The sequence below is a fragment of the Capsicum annuum genome, chromosome 7, assembly GCF_002878395.1.
Source record: "Capsicum annuum cultivar UCD-10X-F1 chromosome 7, UCD10Xv1.1, whole genome shotgun sequence".
NCBI lineage: Eukaryota > Viridiplantae > Streptophyta > Magnoliopsida > Solanales > Solanaceae > Capsicum > Capsicum annuum.
Window position 1 is genome coordinate 6,695,988 of NC_061117.1, and position 18,643 is coordinate 6,714,630.

General features: G+C 35.1%; 1 protein-coding gene across 1 annotated transcript; it reads right to left on the reverse strand.

The window, feature by feature from the left end:
* Positions 1 to 891: 891 nt before the first annotated feature.
* LOC107853221 (DCN1-like protein 4) lies at positions 892 to 16,144 on the reverse strand. The gene is made up of 9 exons (XM_016698219.2): positions 15,839 to 16,144; positions 4,774 to 4,855; positions 3,469 to 3,543; positions 3,327 to 3,363; positions 2,635 to 2,718; positions 2,480 to 2,540; positions 2,280 to 2,386; positions 1,979 to 2,044; positions 892 to 1,274 (listed from the first exon to the last, which is right to left on the reverse strand). The coding sequence occupies exons 1-9, from the start codon at positions 15,918 to 15,920 to the stop codon at positions 1,179 to 1,181; spliced, it is 690 nt and encodes a 229-aa protein (XP_016553705.2). The 5' UTR covers positions 15,921 to 16,144; the 3' UTR covers positions 892 to 1,178.
* Positions 16,145 to 18,643: the final 2,499 nt, after the last annotated feature.

Below are 18,643 nucleotides of genomic sequence, written 5' to 3' on the forward strand. Positions count from 1 at the left end.
CTCAATTTGGTTCCACGTAGAAATTTAGGAGAGTGAATATACCCAGACCAGACCTTATCTCTAGCTTTGTGGGGGGTTCATGAAGGCTATGCTGAACAACATACATAAGAAGGGACAAACAATGTGAGTGGAGGTTACCAATAGCATCCTTTGACTCTTCTTTGATAACTAAGAAATCCCCAAGAGATGATTCAAAACTCGATGGATGATGAACCCATCCCTCTACCTTTCTTCGCTTATTTATCACGCTTTTCTATGCAGCAACATTCAAACCCCGACACGCGCCAACCCACACACCCCTGACACGCGCTAACCCACACACCACCACTACGCTCTTATCACTAGACCAAAACTCTTGAGGCCTTGAATTAGGATACTATGAAGGCTAATTTTGTGAAATTGTGCATGAGACAAGGTTATTGGATCATATCTCAATTCAATCTCATCACTAGGATATGCTATAGAAAAGCGGGAAGGGAGGAGTCCACATGTGCTCAACAACAACAATGTTATCCTAATCCCACAGTGGGATCTAGGGAGGATGGTGCATACGCAGCCTTACTCCTATCATGTCTTGGCTCAAGTAACAAGTCCATATGTGCTCAACAACAACATAATGTAATCCCACAATGGGATCTGGAGAAGATGGTGCATACGCAACCTTACCCCTATCTTGTGAACATAGTGAGGTAAGGTTGTTTCTGATAACCTTCGACTTAAGTAACAAGTCCATATGTGCTGACATTAAACATTGGAAGATTGTAAACACATTTAGCTTCACTTCAAGATGCTGCTTTTTACTCCATCCATTCACAAGTATGACTTACCAAATAGAAATCAAATGATCCATATGACTATGTAACTGGTGAAACTTCAAAATCAAGAAATAAGTTGACCAAAAAGAGGTGTAGCATAGATTTAGTCTGTAACTTTTGAAGAAATAAAAACACAAAAATTGAAAAGGTTTCTGCAAGTGTTTTTCAAGAAAAAAAAACTTAGTATCCCCCCCCTTGACACATGTGTTAAACCCCTCCTCAAGCATGCAAGTTCTGTAGCAGAAAGAAACCCAGTCTCCACACTGAATAGTGCAGCTGTCATGAATCGTGCAAGCAAAAACTGCGCGCACACTTCAAATTCTTTTCGTTAGCCATTTACAAGAACTCATATCCACACGTACATCAGTTTTGCTTTTCTTTCATCCACTCTACAAAATTATCCAAAATCACAGGCCATGCTTGATCGGTGTCATAGTTTTCAAGTCCTGGAAAGCTAACCTGCAAAAAGCTCAAAGATCGTTGAGAAAAAAGAGATTCAATAAAATGTAAAAATGTTGCAGCTAAGATATAAACCTATGCCAAAGGGATTCAATAGTTTTATATATATACAAGAAAATTGTTACTTCTACCCTTTTACCACAGTGCAAATTTCCGGCTAAGGGGATTCAATTGAACCACCTTCACCAAAAGGTACAGCTACTGGTGATCCCATGTGTCTGATCATAGTGCAAAAGATAGTCGATAGAAATAAAAGAGACAAGAACCAGAAAGGTAAAATGAAATCTTTTGTTTCTGCTAAATTATCATTCCCATAATACTCGGGTAGACGAAAAGTGGGCAATATGGAATATAATTATTTGTATGGTCCTCAAGGCTTGGCATAAGTTAGAATTTGGTCCCACTCGTCTAATCATATCACCCTGAATTACATATTTTGAGAGTGGTGTTTATATAGTGCGTTTGACGAAGCACAAGTCTAAAACTGGAAGAAGAATGTCATAATGCATATTGAAGAAAAGGGAACGAGAGCCCGACAAAAATGAAAATAGGAAAAGACAGGAAGACATGGAGCATCTTTAATGTTGGCTATGGCTATATGAGCCCCCTTCACTAACCATATATCCTCATTTTTAATTTATAGCGGACCAACATAAAATATTTCATTTTAAGCTAAAAGGAACTATACAACAAAAATAGTTTACCTCTTGGCAAAATCGAAGAAAATTGGTCCATTGATCCATGTTGATCACCTTATAATCAGCCTGATTCTAGTACGAAGGAAAAGACAGAATCAGTGCTGTCAAATAAAATAAGAAATGAAAATTATTCACTTAACATCGTTGCCGTAACTTAATCTTCCGAACAGGATAAAAGCCTAAATGCTAGGGTCCTTCAGGCAATTATTAAGAAGAGTTCAGCGTCTGAAACTAGGCACATATCATTATCATAAACTTTACATATGTGATATCAAAAGATATTGAGAACATGTAGGTGAGTACCTACCTTGAGAAACTCACTAAATGAGTCAACCTGAGCCCGGAATTGGGACCCCAGAACAAGATCAATCAGTAGACAACTGCTCTCGATGTCCACACATTTCTGCTTATCCTCTGAGAAAGACAAATGGATGGGCTTAATCAAGATTAATGCGACATAAACATTGAATGAAGTACGAAACCAACTAGGCTCAAAGAGAAGTTTACCGGTAAGGCAGTAACGAAAAGCGTAGCAATAGAAGTCCTCAAAATTTTCAGGCATCATGACCTGAATATGTAAATGATTCAAGGTCAGCCGCATGACCATTAGAATCTTGCAATTGTCCCACGTAAGTTACCTAAGAGAGCTGACAACATCATACCTCTGCTTCCAATTTTGGCAAGGCTTTTTTCAATTTGTTAATAGTATCAACCTGGAGATCTTTTAAGCCTTTTCTCCATTCATCCTGACAATCGGAAAAGATATTCCCGACACATAGAGGAACTAAAATAGTCACTGAGGAAAAATGCACTATATTGATCCAAGAGCAAATGCCAAAGCCAATTCGAATGAGAATATAGTTGCATTAACAGAAAGAACAAGCAAAATACTGACAATAAAAGGATCAAACGGCAGACAATGCCAACGATACAGCATCCTTATGAATATACATCACAAAAAAAGAATAACTCAAGTTACTTGGGCTGAAAAGTGGGTCATAACCCAAGCCACCCAATTCTTACTAGGTTCTAACATCATTGTTTGTTCTTTTATAACTTTTCAAGTGCCAAATAACACTATTTTCTTCTTTATTGTAACTATATATAACATATCAATTTTTTTAGAAAAAAAAAACATCTTTCTGAAAATATTTTGATGAGGTTTCTACGTATCAACTTCGGCTACATATCAGCCCAATTGTTAGATAGCTTGAAATGGGTTGGGCTAAATGGGGCAGGTCAATGACCAGCCCTAACTTGAACGGGTTGGACGGATCATGTTCTTATGGGCTAACTTTGCAACCCCTAGTTTATACTCAAAAGGAAGCTGAACAAACAAATAGCAGTATCTTACCTGAGTAAAATACCCCTGCTTTTCGGCTTTCATTTTCCTGATCCATGTGAATAGTAAGTGAATGGATATTACAGAAACACAATATTTCCTCAAAAAATAAATTATTGATCACAAAGCCACATATTGGCAGTAAATGGCTTACCAAGCGAGCATCAAAATTCTGACATTTGTATGATCTACTCCAAGATCTGAGCATAGTGACTCAATCCCCTCGGGACTGTGCAAACAAAAACAAGCAGAAACTTAATGAAGATTACAAAATCCTTTACTTTCAACTATTAAGAAAAGATAGTGATGACACAATCTACTGATACCTCAATTACATCAATTATTTTTTTTCAAACTGGTAACTTTAATTGCATCAATTGTCAAAACTCCATTCATAAAGTTATCACATCTCAGTTCTATGCTATGATTAAAGAATAAAAACTCTTAAGATTATACTGACATTCCAATAGACAGAAAGACCTACATGACGAATAACTGTAATTGTACTGAAAACTTTTTTCTTTAAGTTGGGATTAGTTGTTTTAATCAGCACCAAATGCACCACCTATTAATAGCAATTCTAGAATTGTTTACAGCTTAAATTTCGAGATATTCTATAACTAAAATTTATCAAAATGTACTTTTACTGCGTTAAAGAAAGAGATACTAGATAAGAGGTAATTCTGGTATTCAAAGGAAGTATAATGTATTACAGTACGCTAATGCCTAGTTGACAGGACCAACAACTATTTGATCCGAGTAGACCATATTAATGTTGTTAATCAAGAACACCTAGGCAAACTCGGTTTCACAAAATTACAAATCAAAACAAGCGACTGCCAGATAAAATATTAAGAATGACATAATTTTCAGCTATTTCTTCCGTCAAAGCATTTCTTTTAAGCATTAAGATTGATAGCAATGATCTTTAGCGGGGAAATAATGGTATAGCGACTTGGTAAATAACCCTTATAAAGTCCGAAGTGTTTAGACCACCAAACACTTTCCTTCTGGTAGAATTCCCCTTAGTGATATGATCCAATCAGAGCAACAAATACCAGTAAAGCACATAGCGAGTTTCATTATAGTTTTATGCCAGTATTTTTTTTAATAAGTAGTTTTATGCTAAAACTAACCCATTCACATAAAACATATGGACATTGACATTCTCAGGAACCCTATAACAAACTGCCTAGCCACTTAAATATGGTGGCATTCGCTCAACGTTTGCAGTAGCAGAAGAAACAAACAACTCCGCAGCTGCCATAGATAGATGCAAAGAAGGAAGATAATGTTAATCATGTACTTATAACCCTGGAGATCATCGTATATCCACTGTTCGGCTAGGTAAATCATGGATCAAAACAATCGGCATAGATACAACTTAGTTTGTTAAAGTAGAAAAGCTTGGGAAAATGATTTAAGGGTTACATATATATAATTGGAAAAAGGAACTCACTCAATCATGCCTAGCAACTTACTGGCATACTTCTGAAATAGATTATCGACAGACATCCCAAACTTTGTAGTCTTGCCTGAAGCTGAATAGAACAACGAATTTGTCACAAAACTATAGCTGAAGGCAAAGCAAAATGCAACTATAACACGTTGACCATACTTACTGAGAAAGAAGAGCAATAAAAATTTTGAAGAAAATTACAAACATCCAGCTAGAGGAAATATATTTCAGGGAAAAGAAACCTTAATTATAGTTGATACCACATACCAAGGTCTTTGACATTACAACAACAACATACCCAGTGTATTCCCACAGTGGAGTCAGGGGAGGGTAGAGTGTACGCAGACCATAACAAAATTTCATAAAAAACCCGAGCAAAAGTTGGATCAGAACTTGCAAATTAAGACTAAATACATTTCTATGCTTGTTACAAATGGAAGTTGAAATAAATTGACTAAAAATTTTTGGTGGGACATACAAGAGTCGTGTTTATGCATAAACAAATAGAATTTGAGACTACTGAAGCTGAAGCATGACAAATCTCGCTTCAAGTATAGAGTAAGAACAGGGGTGGAGCTAGAGAGAGCTACAAGTTCTTTGACCAAAATCATGTAGTTGTGTAAAGAAATTCACTTAATGAGTATAAATAATTTATCCAAAACCGAGTAAGCTGCCTTTATTGGATTTCAGAACCCAGACTCACAGATTCTGGCTCCGCCTCTAAGTTGGAAAATTATCAGGAAACAATGTATAAAACTAAAAGTATCCACGTAAGAAAATCAACTTCCACGCCTTAGATGAGAAAAGGCAGTTTACTTATAGTTCATTAGCTGCTTACAGCAATCCCATGTGAAGACCAGAATCCAGACTCGAGTAGATTTCTAATGTTCTACAACTGTATCCAGCCGGAAAAATAATGTAACAATGCTATATTGGTTATCAACAAACCTACTTTCTTTTTTTGAGTAAAGGGTAACTTGTATTTCATATGCAACCAAAAAATTCAACACTTGATTTGTAGGTGTTGAGGGGAAGTATTGCATATATCCAACCGAAAAATTCAACACTTGATTTGTAGGTGTTGAGGGGAAGTATTGCATACATAGGAATACTCATAAGAGTCCCTTCTCAGTCTAGTAAGTTACAAACTTCCAAAAACTCTACAATATTTTCTATCTCCCCCAATGGATCTTGCTTACATCAAAAATAAAGAAGGTTGAGGCAGTTCATCCTGATTTTCTGGATAGGATTGCTCTGATTCTCAAAATGTCTAAGATTCCTCTCCTTCCATATATACAAATGAGCATGAGCCGCAGATTTATAGTTCATTAACCTCCTTTCTTAAAGGCAACAACAAACCCAGTGTATACCCACACAGTGGGGTCTGGCGAGGGTAAAATGTACGCAGTCCATACCACTACCTCCGGAGAGGTAGCAAGGCTGTTTCCGATAGACCGGCTCAGGACAAAGTTCATCAGCTTCTTACAGCAATCCCATGTGAAGACCAGAATTCAGACTCGAGTATATATCTAATGTTTACAGCTAAATCCAGTCGAAAAAATAATGCAACAATGGTATACTGGATATCATTAACCTCCTTTTTATAAGGCAGTTTACTTATATTTGATTAGCTTCTTACAGCAATCCCATGGGAAAACCAGAATCCAGACTCGAGTACATATCTAATGTTCTACAATTGTATCCAGTCAAAAAATAATGCAACAACGGTATATTTAAATATCACTAACCTCTTTTCAGAAACTGAAATAAAAAAGAGATTAATGATATCCAATATACCATTGTTGCATTAGAATTTCGGCTGGATGCAGCTGTAGAACATTAGATATGGCACTTGAGTCTGGATTCCGGTCTTCACATAGGATTCTGGATATCATTAATCTCAAACAAGCTACAAAAACTCGAATAAAAGAGTATTGATCAGGGAAAGAAAACGAAAGAAAATATGGAATTGAATCCATTCACCAACCAAAACTTGTGATCTTCATGAGTTTTGGAAGATCTTCTAGTTGGTGAAGAAGCTTTCGTGGACTCAATGTCAAGTTTGTTAATACCATGCACCACCATTTCTGAATCTTTGGAGGTACACTATATTGACAACACTTTCTCCTCCTCATTCTCATGACTGAATTAAGCTTTCACTTCTTCCCCCACACTTTGCTATTGTAAAGCCTTGCTTAACTAATTGGGATGAGGTGCCTTATTCTCTATAGGTTTGGAAGAGAATGACAAAAGGTCAGTGTTGGATGGTTCTTCTGATTCAGTACAATCAGCAATTCAATCTTCTTGAGAAAAAGTTAAAATTGAAAGGTAACAAGGAATTGTATATATTCATATGGATGGACCTTCATCCACCTCAAACGTCAAAATCGTCTTGAATATAAAACATACTTGGCTGGTTATAGCACCTCTTCTTCCCAATTGCTCAAAGATGGCAAATAGCTTTAGTTCAATCCTATGTTATCTGAAAGTTACCAAACACTGCAGTGTCTGGTAAATAGGCTGGATGATATGAATTATAATTTCAGAGGAACCATTATGTGTTCGAAAATCATGGTTTGCAAGCTTTTAATGAATCTATAAATAGGTTGTCTCATCATTGTTCTTCATATATTCCAAGCTCCCTATTAGCTCAGAAAGAATACAATTATCATAAACTTTTTCAACGTTTAATGTAAACTTTGCCTTCACATTAATTGACTTGTGGTTTTACCGCATATAGATAAAACCATCTTTGGGTTCACACCGGGTGATTAACACACTTTTAATCGCATATATGAGCGTTAACACTGGTTGATTAGGAATGTTTTAGTATTTATTTCTATGTATATCAGAGCTTTTGCAATAAAGACTTTACATCCTCCGAGTCAAAAACATCACATTGCCCGAGGCAAAGATTGAGTCAAAGACTTCACATTGCCCGAGGCAAAGGCTTTACACCGTCATTGTCTTCTTTCTGAGCTAATAGGGAGCTGAATATATGAAGAAGGAACAATAATGAGACAACCTATCTGCAGAGCCATTAAAAACTCACAACCATGAATTTTGAGCACCTACTGGCTCTAATTAACCTATTTACAAAAACTATAGTATTTTGGTAACTATCATTTGACAGGATTGAGCTATCATGGAGGCTATTCGCCATCTTTGACCAATTGTGAAGAAAAGGTGTTATAATAAGCCAAGTAGAGTTTACATCCAAGTCTCTCTTTTCTAACATCTAGGGTGGACGAAGGTCCATTCGTAGGCATATATGCAAATTCCTCATCACCTCTCACTTTCAAATTTTCTCCTAATTGAACTGTTAATTATACTGAATCACAAGAACTATCCAACACTAACATTTTGTCAATTGCTTCCAAACATATAGAGAATAAGGCACTCCATTCCAATTAGTTAAGCAAGGTTTCAAGATTCAAAATGTGTAAAGAAGAAGTGAAAGTTCAATTCAATCATAAGGATGAGGAGGAGGAACTGTTGTCAATACCGTGTACCTCCAAAGATCTAGAAATGGTGCATGGTATTGTCAAACTTGATATTGAGTCCATGGGAGCTGCTTCACCAACTAGAAGATCTTCAAAAACTCATAAAGATTGCAATTTTTGGTTGGTGAGTGAATTCCAATTCCATATTTTCTTTTGTGCTTTTCATTGTGTCCTCGAACATTTTAAATTTCCTAATTTCAAGATTTATTCAAACTAGGGGTCAAGAAAAACAATTTAGGTTGAATCTTATGCTTCCTTTAGAAATTACAATCATAGTATACATGATGATGCACTTACTTTTCTAAGATTTTAGCAAAATATTACAACACCCGCTTGATACAGATCAATTATTCAACTAAGACTCAAATTCCAAACTGGTTGCGAACAGTTCTATAGATTCTCTATATCCATTCCACACCATTCAAGCCCATTTCATTCCAATATCCAGAATCACCCACTTGATTAAAAAAGCAAGATGAAATATTTATTTGATCTATTTCTTGGGACCCTATCTCCAAACGGCAAAAACTTACCCGCACCCCTTAAATGATAAACATGGTTATAGATCTCTTTCAGGACACACATGTATCACTTAACCATGGATATGCATTCTTAACTTAATTCTTCATTTAGTGTAAACACCCGATGAGGAAAAATACTCATTCAAAAATCAAGAAACAAGACAAAAGACCATTTTACTAAGCAAATCTCGACATTCAAACTAGTTTGGTAAGCTATATGAATCCTCCATATCTATCCCACTCAACTTGTTCTCCAATACAGATAAACACTCACTTGATATTAATGCATCAACATAAAAATTACTCAATTCATCATTTAAAAGATAAAAGTGCCATCGGGGCTAGCTTGCACGAACCTCAACTAATTCTATGGGATTTGAACTTGACACCTCGTAGTCTCTTTACCCACTTTATTGACCTCTAAGTATTTAGCTGCCAAAATACTCATTTAACAAATCTTGACATTCAAACTAGTTTGGTCGACTACATTAATCTTCTATATCTATCCCACTCCACTTGTTTCCCAATAAACATAAATACCCACTTGATATTAATGCAAGAACACGGAAGTAGTCAATTCAATTTTTAATAAAGGTGGTGTCGGGGCTAGCTTGCGCTATTTGAACTTGAGACCTCATTATTTTTTAGAATAAAGGTGGTGTGAGGGCTATTTCCGAAGAATCAAGAAACAAAACATAAACCCCAACTCAGTTAACCAAATTTGAACTTCAAAAGACCCCAAAAAGAGCCTTCGAGAATCAAGAATCAACAACAACATACCCAATGTAACTCCACAAGTGAGGTCCGAAGAAGATAGAGTGTGCACAGACCTTAAAATTTGAACTTTGAAAGACCCCCGAAAAGAGTCTTCATCGATGTAAAACACACCAACGGGGTCTAGAAAGGATAAAATGTACAGAAACCTTACCCCTACCTAGGCTGAGATAGAGAGCTATTTTCAAATAATCAAAAAACAAGAAAAACCCCAACTCATTAAACAAAATTTGAACTTCAAAAGACCCACAAAAAAGAAGGCTAAGAAATAATCCACCCACCCCAAAAAAAAAACACTTCCAAACAAGTACTAACAACTACTCTCAAGTGGGGTTCGGAGAGGATGAAGTGTACGCAGACCTTACCCCTATCTCATATAAATAAAGAGGCTATTTCCAACGAATCAAGAATCAATAAAACAAGATAAACCCCAACTCAATTAAACAAAACTTAAACTTCAAAAGACCAACCATAAAAGCCTTCATCACTAAGAAATAACCCCCACCCCACCCCTCACCCCAAAAAAACACTTCCAAACAAATAGCAACAACAAATCTCAAGTTGGGTCCGAAGAGGATAGAGCGTACGCAAACCTTAACCCTATCTCATATAATTAAAGAGGCTATTTCCAAGGAATCAAGAATCAATTACGAAAAAAAAGATAAACCCCAACTCAATTAAACAAAATTTAAATTTCAAAAGACCCACCAACAAAGTCTTCATCACTAAGAAATAACCCCCCCCCCCCTCTCACCCAACACACACACTCCACCCCACACCGCATAACCCCCTCCCCTCCCCCCACGCCACCCCATGAAAAAAAAACCTCCAAACAAGTACCAACAACTAATCTCAAGTGGGGTCTGGAGAGGATAGATCGTTCGCACACCTTACCTCTATCTCATATAAATAAAGAGGCTATTTCCAAGAATCAATAAAAAAGATAAACCCCAACTCAATTAAACAAAATTTAATTGAACCTTCACCACTAAGAAACAACCCCACGCCACCCCACCCCAAAAAAAAACACTTCCCAATGAACAGTACCAACAACAAATAAATTCAAAAAAAATTAAAAAAAAAAATAAAAATCCAATTAAAAAAAAGAGAAAAAGGGAATTTACCGGTGGTGAGAGATACAGAGCGACAAGATTTGGCAGAAGTGGATTTGGTTTCGTCGGATTTTCTCTTTGATGCTCGATGCATTTTTGGGCACAATTTTTGAAACCTCACGCGAAGTGGGGGGTTTTGGAGATGTGTTTTTTTGAGGTGCAAAGAATGTTCAATTTATAGAGATATATATGGTGGGGTGGGTGGGGTGAGGTGGGGTGGGGGTAGAGAGGTAGGGGATGGGGTACAAAATACAAATTATGAATTTAAAAAATGTATTGAATAACGACCGTAATTAATAACTATGAATAAAATGGATACAAATGACGGTAATTTATAGATGTCTAGGTCTAGAGTGGGGTGGGGGTGGAGTGGTTGGGGGAGAGGGGTCCAAAATAGGAAAAATGAACTATAAAATAATGAAATTTCAAAATAATATATGAATGTCATTTAACACGATTTTAACTGGAATTTATATCCTTCAACTTTGGATATGTACAAATAGATACTTAAATTAGTATAAAGTTGAACAGGTAGATACACCCATCTTACATGGCATCTGCATGACAATTCACGTAAGATTGTCATGTATGACGTGTATGTCTACTTGTTCAACTTTACACTCCCTCCGTTCCCTTTTACTTGTCACTTATTTTTAATTGAATCTCTATATTTACTTGTCATTCTTGACATATAAGAAAAGACTAACTTTTATTTTCCTACTTTACCTTTAACGTTAATTATTTTTTCTCCAAATTAATTTCAAGACAAAACAGTAAACATTATTTAACAGAAGTACTATGATAAATAACCATGTCAATAATTATTTTCTTAATTAATGTATCAAGTCAAAGTATGACAAGAAAAGGAAAACGGAGGGAGTCAAGTTTAAATATCTATTGTGAACACTCAAATTGAAGAACATAAATGTCAGCTAAAATAGTATTATATGTCTCGATTCTTGTGTTGTGTGAAATGACAACAATAAATAAGAGGAAGGACTAGTGAAAAACCTCGTGAGAGGATAAAGACAAACCTCCAAGCTCTTAATCATCGGGACTCACGAAGTAGACAAGGGGTCAAGATCGATTTGAAGCCTAGTATTAAATAGCTTGAGTGCAATCCAGCGGGCAACACGAGATATCGCAAATTACATTTAAAACCTTTGGGGAACTTAATTATTCTAGAAATTTTTTATTTCTAGAGATGAGAGGAGCGCTATCTACCGTACACCATAAGGTAAGTCGCTGATGAAGATTTTTGTATACCGACTTTCATTAACAGTAAATATTAACATCCTAACTTTTTGTATTTTATATTTTACATCAGTTGAACTTCAAAAGACCCCCAAAAAGTATCTTCATCAATGTAAACCCACCAACGGGGTCTGGAGAGGATAAAATGTACTGAGACCTTACCCCTACCTAGGAAGAGATAGAGAGACAATTTTTGAATAATCAAGAAACAAAATAAACCCTAACCTCAATTAAACAAAATTTGAACTTCAAAAGACTCGCCTAAAAGAGCTTTCACTAAGAAATAACCCCTCTTCCCCAACCCACCCTACCCCACCTCACCCCACACCCCAAAAAACACTTCCAAACAAGTAGCAACAACTAATCTCAAGTGGGGTCCGTAGAGAATACAGCGTACGCAAACCTTACCTTTATCACATATAATTAAAAAGACTATTTCCAAAGAATCAAGAATCAGTAAAAAAGATGAACCTCAACTCAATTAAACAAAATTTAAACCTCAAAACACCCACCAAAAAAGCCTTCATCACTAAGAAATCACCCCCACCCCACCCCACACCCCAAAAAAAACTTCCAAACAAGTACCAACAATTAATCTCAAGTGGGGCTCGGATAGGATAGAAGGTACGCAGACCTTACCCCGATCTCATATAATTAAAGAGCCCATTTCCAACGAATCAAGAATCAATAAAAAAGATAAACCCCAACTCAATTAAATAAAATTTGAACTTCAAAGACCCACCTAAAAGAGCCTTCGTCACTAAGAAATAACCCCAACCCCACCCCCAACCCCCACCCCAACAAACACTTCCAAACAAGTATCAACAACTAATCTCAAGTGGGGTTCGGAGAGGATAGAGCGTACGCAGACCTTAGCCTTATCTCATATAACTAAGAGCCTATTTTCAAAGAATCAAGAATCAATAAAAAAGATAAACCCCATCTCTATTAAACAAAATTTAAACTTCAAAAGATCAACCTAAAAGAGCCTTCATCACTAAGAAATAACCCCCCCACTCCCACCCCAACCCCACACCAAAAAAAAAAAACTATATCCAGTGTAATCTCAAGTGGGGTTCGGAGAATATAGAGTGTGCCTAGACCTTACCCCTATCTCATATAAATAAAGAGGCTACTTCCAAAGAATCAAGAATCAATAAAAAATATAAACCCCAGCTCAATTAAACAAAACTTAAACTTCAAAGGACCCACCAAAAAAGCCTTCATCACTAAGAAATACCCCCCCCCCTCACCCCACCCCATACCCCAAAAAAACACTTCCAAAATAATACCAACAACTAATCTCAACTGGGGTCCGGAGAGGATAGAGCGTACGCGGACCTCACTTCTGTCACATCTAATTAAAGAGGCGATTTCCAAGAATCAATAAAAAAGATAAACCCCAACTCAATTAAAAAAATTTAAACTTCAAAAGACCCACCTAAAAAGCCTTCAGAACTAAGAAATACCCCCATCCACCCACTTCCAAATGAACAGTACCAACAACTAATAAATTTTAAAAAAAAAAGATAAAAAATTTTAAAAAAAATCCAATTAACAAAACGAGAAAAAGGGAATTTTACCAGAAGTGAGAGATTTAGAGCGGCAAGATTTGGCAGAAGTGGATTTCGGTTCGCCAGATTTTCTCTTTGATGCTCGAGGCATTTTTGGGTGTAATTTATGAAAGCTCAAGAAAAGAGGGGGCGGGGGGTTGAGGAGAAGTGTTTTTTTAGGTGCAAAGAATGTTATTTATAGACATATATATAGTAGGGTGGGGGTGAGGGTAAAGAGGTAGGGGATGGGTACATAATAAAGTGATTAATAACTATGGATAAAATAGATAGAAATGATTGTAATTTATAGATGTATATAGTGGGGTAGGGGTGGGGTGGTTGGGGGAGAGGGAGGGGTCCAAAAATAGGAAAAATGAAGTGTGAAAAAATAAATTTTGACAATAATACATAAATGCGTTATTTAAAATGAATTTAACTAGCGTTTATATCCAACTTTGGATATGCATAAGGAGACATTTAAATTGATATAAAGTTGAACAAGTAGATATATACAAATATATATTTGGGGTGGGGGTTGGATAGTTGAGGGTATAGGGTGGGGGAGGGGTCTAAAATAGGAAAAATGAAGTGTGAAAAATTAAAATCTCGCAATAATATATAAATGTGTAATTTAACACAATCTTAGCTGGCATTTATATCCTTCACCTTGGATATGTACAAGGAGACACTTAAATTGGTGTAAAGTTGAACAGGTAGATACATCCATCTTACGTGGCATCTGTGTGACAATTCATTTGAGATTGTCATGTATGACGTGTATGTCTACTTGTTCAACTTTATACTCCCTCCATTGCTTTTATTTGTCACTTATTTTCTAATTGAATTTCAATTTTTACTAGTCATTTTTGACATATCAAGAAAAAACAACTTTTATTTTCCTATTTTACCTTTAACGTTAATTATTTTTTCTCCAAATTAATTTCAAGATGAAATAGTAAACATCATTTCACAAGAGTACTTGATAAATAACTATGTCAATAATTATTTTCTTAATGAATGTATCAAGTCAAAGTGTGACAAGTAAAAGCAAACGGAGGGAGTAAAGTTTAAATTTCTATTGTGAACACTCAAATTGAAGAACATAAATGTCAGCTAGAATCGTATTATATGTCTTGATTCTTGTGTTGTGTGAAATAACGACAAGAGGGAGGACTAGTGAAAAACCTCATGAGAGGATAAGGACAAACCTCCAAGCTCTTAATCATCGGGACTCACGAAGCAGACGAGAGGTCAAGATCGATTTGAAGCCTAGTATTAACTAGCTTGAGTGCAATCCAGCGAGCAACACGAGATATCGCAAATTACATTTAAAACCTTTGGAGAACTTAAATATTTTAGAAAATTTTGAATTCTAGAGATGGGAGGAGCGCTATCTACCATACACCATAAGGTAAGTCGCTGATGAAGATTTTTGTATACCGACTTTCTTTAACTATAAATATTAACATCTTAACTGTTTGTATTTTATATTTTACATCAGTTGAACTTCAAACAACCCCCAAAAAGTGTCTTCATCGGTGTAAACCCACCAATGGGTTTGGAGAGGATAAAATGTACAGAGACCTTACCCCTACCTAGGAAGAGATAGAGAGACTATTTTCGAATAATCAATAAGCAAGATTAACCCCAACTCATTAATCAAAATTTGAACTTCAAAACACCCACCTAAAAGAGCCTTCATCACTAAGAAATAACCCCCTCCCACCCCCACCCCACCCTAAAAAGCACTTCCAAACAAGTACCAACAACTAATTCAAGTGGGGTCCCCACCCCACACCCCATAAAAACACTTCCAAACAAGTACCAACAACTAATCTCAAGTGGGGTCCAAAGAGAATAAAGCATACGCAGACCTTATTCCTATCTCATAAATTGACGAGCCTATTTCCAAAGAATTAAGAATCAATTAAAAAATAAACCCCAACTCAATTAAACAAAACTTAAACTTCAAAAAAGCCTTCATCACTAAGAAATAACCCTCTCCTCCCCCTCCCCCTCCTCACCCCACCCCACACCCTAAAAATACATTTCCAAACAAGTACCAACAACTAATCTCAAGTGGGATTCGGAGAGAATAGAGCGTACGCAAACCTTACCCCTATCTCGTAGAATTAAAGAGCCTATTTCCAAAGAATCAAGAATCAATAAAAAAGATAAACCCCAACTCAATTAAATAAAATTTAAACTTTAAAAGACCCACCTAAAAGAGCCTTCATCACTAAGAAATAACCCCACCCCACCACTTCCAAATGAACAGTACCAACAACTAATAAATTCACAAAAAAAAAAAAAATCCAATTAACAAAAGGAGAAAAAGAGAACTTTACCAGATGTGAGAGATTCAGAGCGGCAAGATTTGGCAGAAGTGGATTTGGGTTCGTCAGATTTTCTCTTTGATGCTCGAGGCATTTTTGGCTACAAATTTTGAAAGCTCAAGCAGAGGGGGGGGTTTTGAGGAGAGGTTCTTTTTCAGGTGCAAAGAATGTTCAATTTATAGACATATATATGGTGGGCGTGGGAGTGGGGGTGGGGGTGAGGGTGGGTGCTAGAGAAGTGGGGGATGGATACAAGTATGAATTTCTTACTCCGTCCATCAATAATTGTCAATTTTTATAAAACTAGTTTAGCTGTCCGTGTCTCACACGTATACGTTTGATTATTTAAAAATGAAATAATTTTATCTATTATCAGAAATTTTAATAAAGTACAAAAGTTACTATTCACACTTTAATATAATATTATAAATATAAACATATATATTAGTGTAATCAAATATATATTTTACCATTTGAAGTTTTAAATGGATTATGACTTTTGCGTTTGTCATGCCGGAGTCAAGTTTAAATGGAGGGAGTCAAGTTTAACCTATGACAAGTTAAAGCAAATGGAGGGAGTCAAATTTAAATTTCTATCGTGAACACTCAAATTGAAAGACATAAAATGCCAGCTAAGGTCCCAAATACAACTTGATGTGCTAAATGTCTGAACCAACTTTTTTTTTTAGTTTACCTATTTGATATTAAGAATTTACTATCATAATTAATTCAATTTCATATTGCGTGAGAGTTTTTGCATAGATAAAGAATACTGTCAACGTTAATTAAAAATATGAGATAGATATCAAGTTTTCTTGTCTCGATACCTGTGTTTGTGTTGTGTGAACTAACGACAATAAATAAGAGTGAGGATTAGTGAAAAACCTTGTGAGAAAATAAAGACAAACCTCCAAGCTCTTTGTCATCGATACTCACGAAGCACACGAGGGGTCAAGATCAATTTGAAGCCTGGTAGTAAATCACTTGAGTGCATGCAATTCAGCGGGTGAGACACAATATCACAAACTACCTTTAAAATATATAATCGTAAAAAAGGAAACTTAAATATTCTAGAAAAATTTTGAATTCTAGAGATAGAAAGAGATCTCTCTGTTGTACACCATATGGTAAGTCGTTAATGAAGATTTTTGTATAATGACTTTCATTGACTATAAGTATTAACATTTTAAATGTTTGTATTTTATATTTTACACCAGGTAATCTATATTTATAATCTATATCTATATCTATAATATATTAAAAGTGTGAAGACCTTTGAAAAACAATTTGAACTTTTTGTCCTTCATTGAAAGACTCTACTTTAGATAAAATTATCTTTTCACTATTTTCTTCAATTTATTATTTAATTATTTTTATTATATTAACTAGACTCCTAAAATATATGGAAGGAGAATTAATTAATATTATCAATTAAAAAATACTCCTAAAATAGGACCCTGTTAAGGAAATAATTCTATAAATATTGAGATGCACGTTAAACTACCGAAGAAATTCGTTACTTATTGGGAAAATATGATTGATGCTCATCTAACTTGATTCGATTACATATCTAGATTGGTGGATGCTTAATTTTCTAACCCTTAACTTCTTCACTGTTTTTGTCAACATAATACAATTCAACGTGTGTATATACATATCTTCTTTGTTTTCATTCAAGTCATTCTTTAGGATCAAAATTTTCACTCAAACAAGAATTATTTTCATTAAAACTGAAGCTTTGTGATTACTATAGTATTATTTTGTTGTAGTTTACAAGTCGTGGATGAATTTACAAGTGGTAGATGAATGTCGGTCGACTTTGAGAAATTTTTTTTAGGTAAAAATTAAGTTTAATTGTATTGTTTTATATCTCTATTTTGAGAATTTTTTTGTGTAAAGGTAAAGTTTAATTGTATTATTTTGATATACCTATTATCATATTATTTTGTTATAGTTTACAGGTGGTAGATGAGTGTCAAACGGCTTTGAGAAATTTTTTGTGTAAAGGTTAGATTCAATTATATTGTTTTGGTATCTCTATCATCGTATTGTTTTGTTGCAGTTTACAGGTGATAAATGAATGTCGATCGACTTTGACAATTTTTTTTTATAAAAGTTAGGTTTAATTAAATAAATTCTCCAAAAGATGTTGAATTTAATTATTGTATTCATCTTTATTATTTAAACAAATATCCTATTTAGTATAATGTTTGAACTCAATAAAGTGAGATACACGTGTGAGGCGCGTACACCTAAACTAGTTTTTAAAAACTTGTCAAACTTGAAAAACATGATTTAGCAAAGAGATAACTTTGTTACTCATTTTGTATATTTTGTGTCATTCACTACAAGAAAAACATTAAATTGTGACAGAATTGAGAAGGATTTGTGATAGAATTTACCGAATTTGTGATGAACATTATGATTTGTCACATATTTGAGATGAAAACAATAATTTAGCACAAATTTGTCACAATTTTATAACTGAAATGAAGGTCTAATCACAAATTTGTCACAAAATTGGCACAAATGTGATATTTCGTCATAAATTACTTAATAATATAAATATTAATTAAAACTATGTATAGTCTTGTAATTTTTCATAGTTAACTCAAGCTAATTATGAATTTAATTAATCCAAGGCCTACCTGAAATAATCGAATTTTTGGGTACAATTTTTGAAAGCTCAAGTAAAGCGGGGGATTTTGAGGAGAGGTTCCTTTTGAGGTGCAAAGGATGTTCAATTTATAGACATATAGAAAAAATGTTGGGGGTAGAGAGGGGAGAGGGGTCCAAAATAGGAAAAATGAAGTGTGA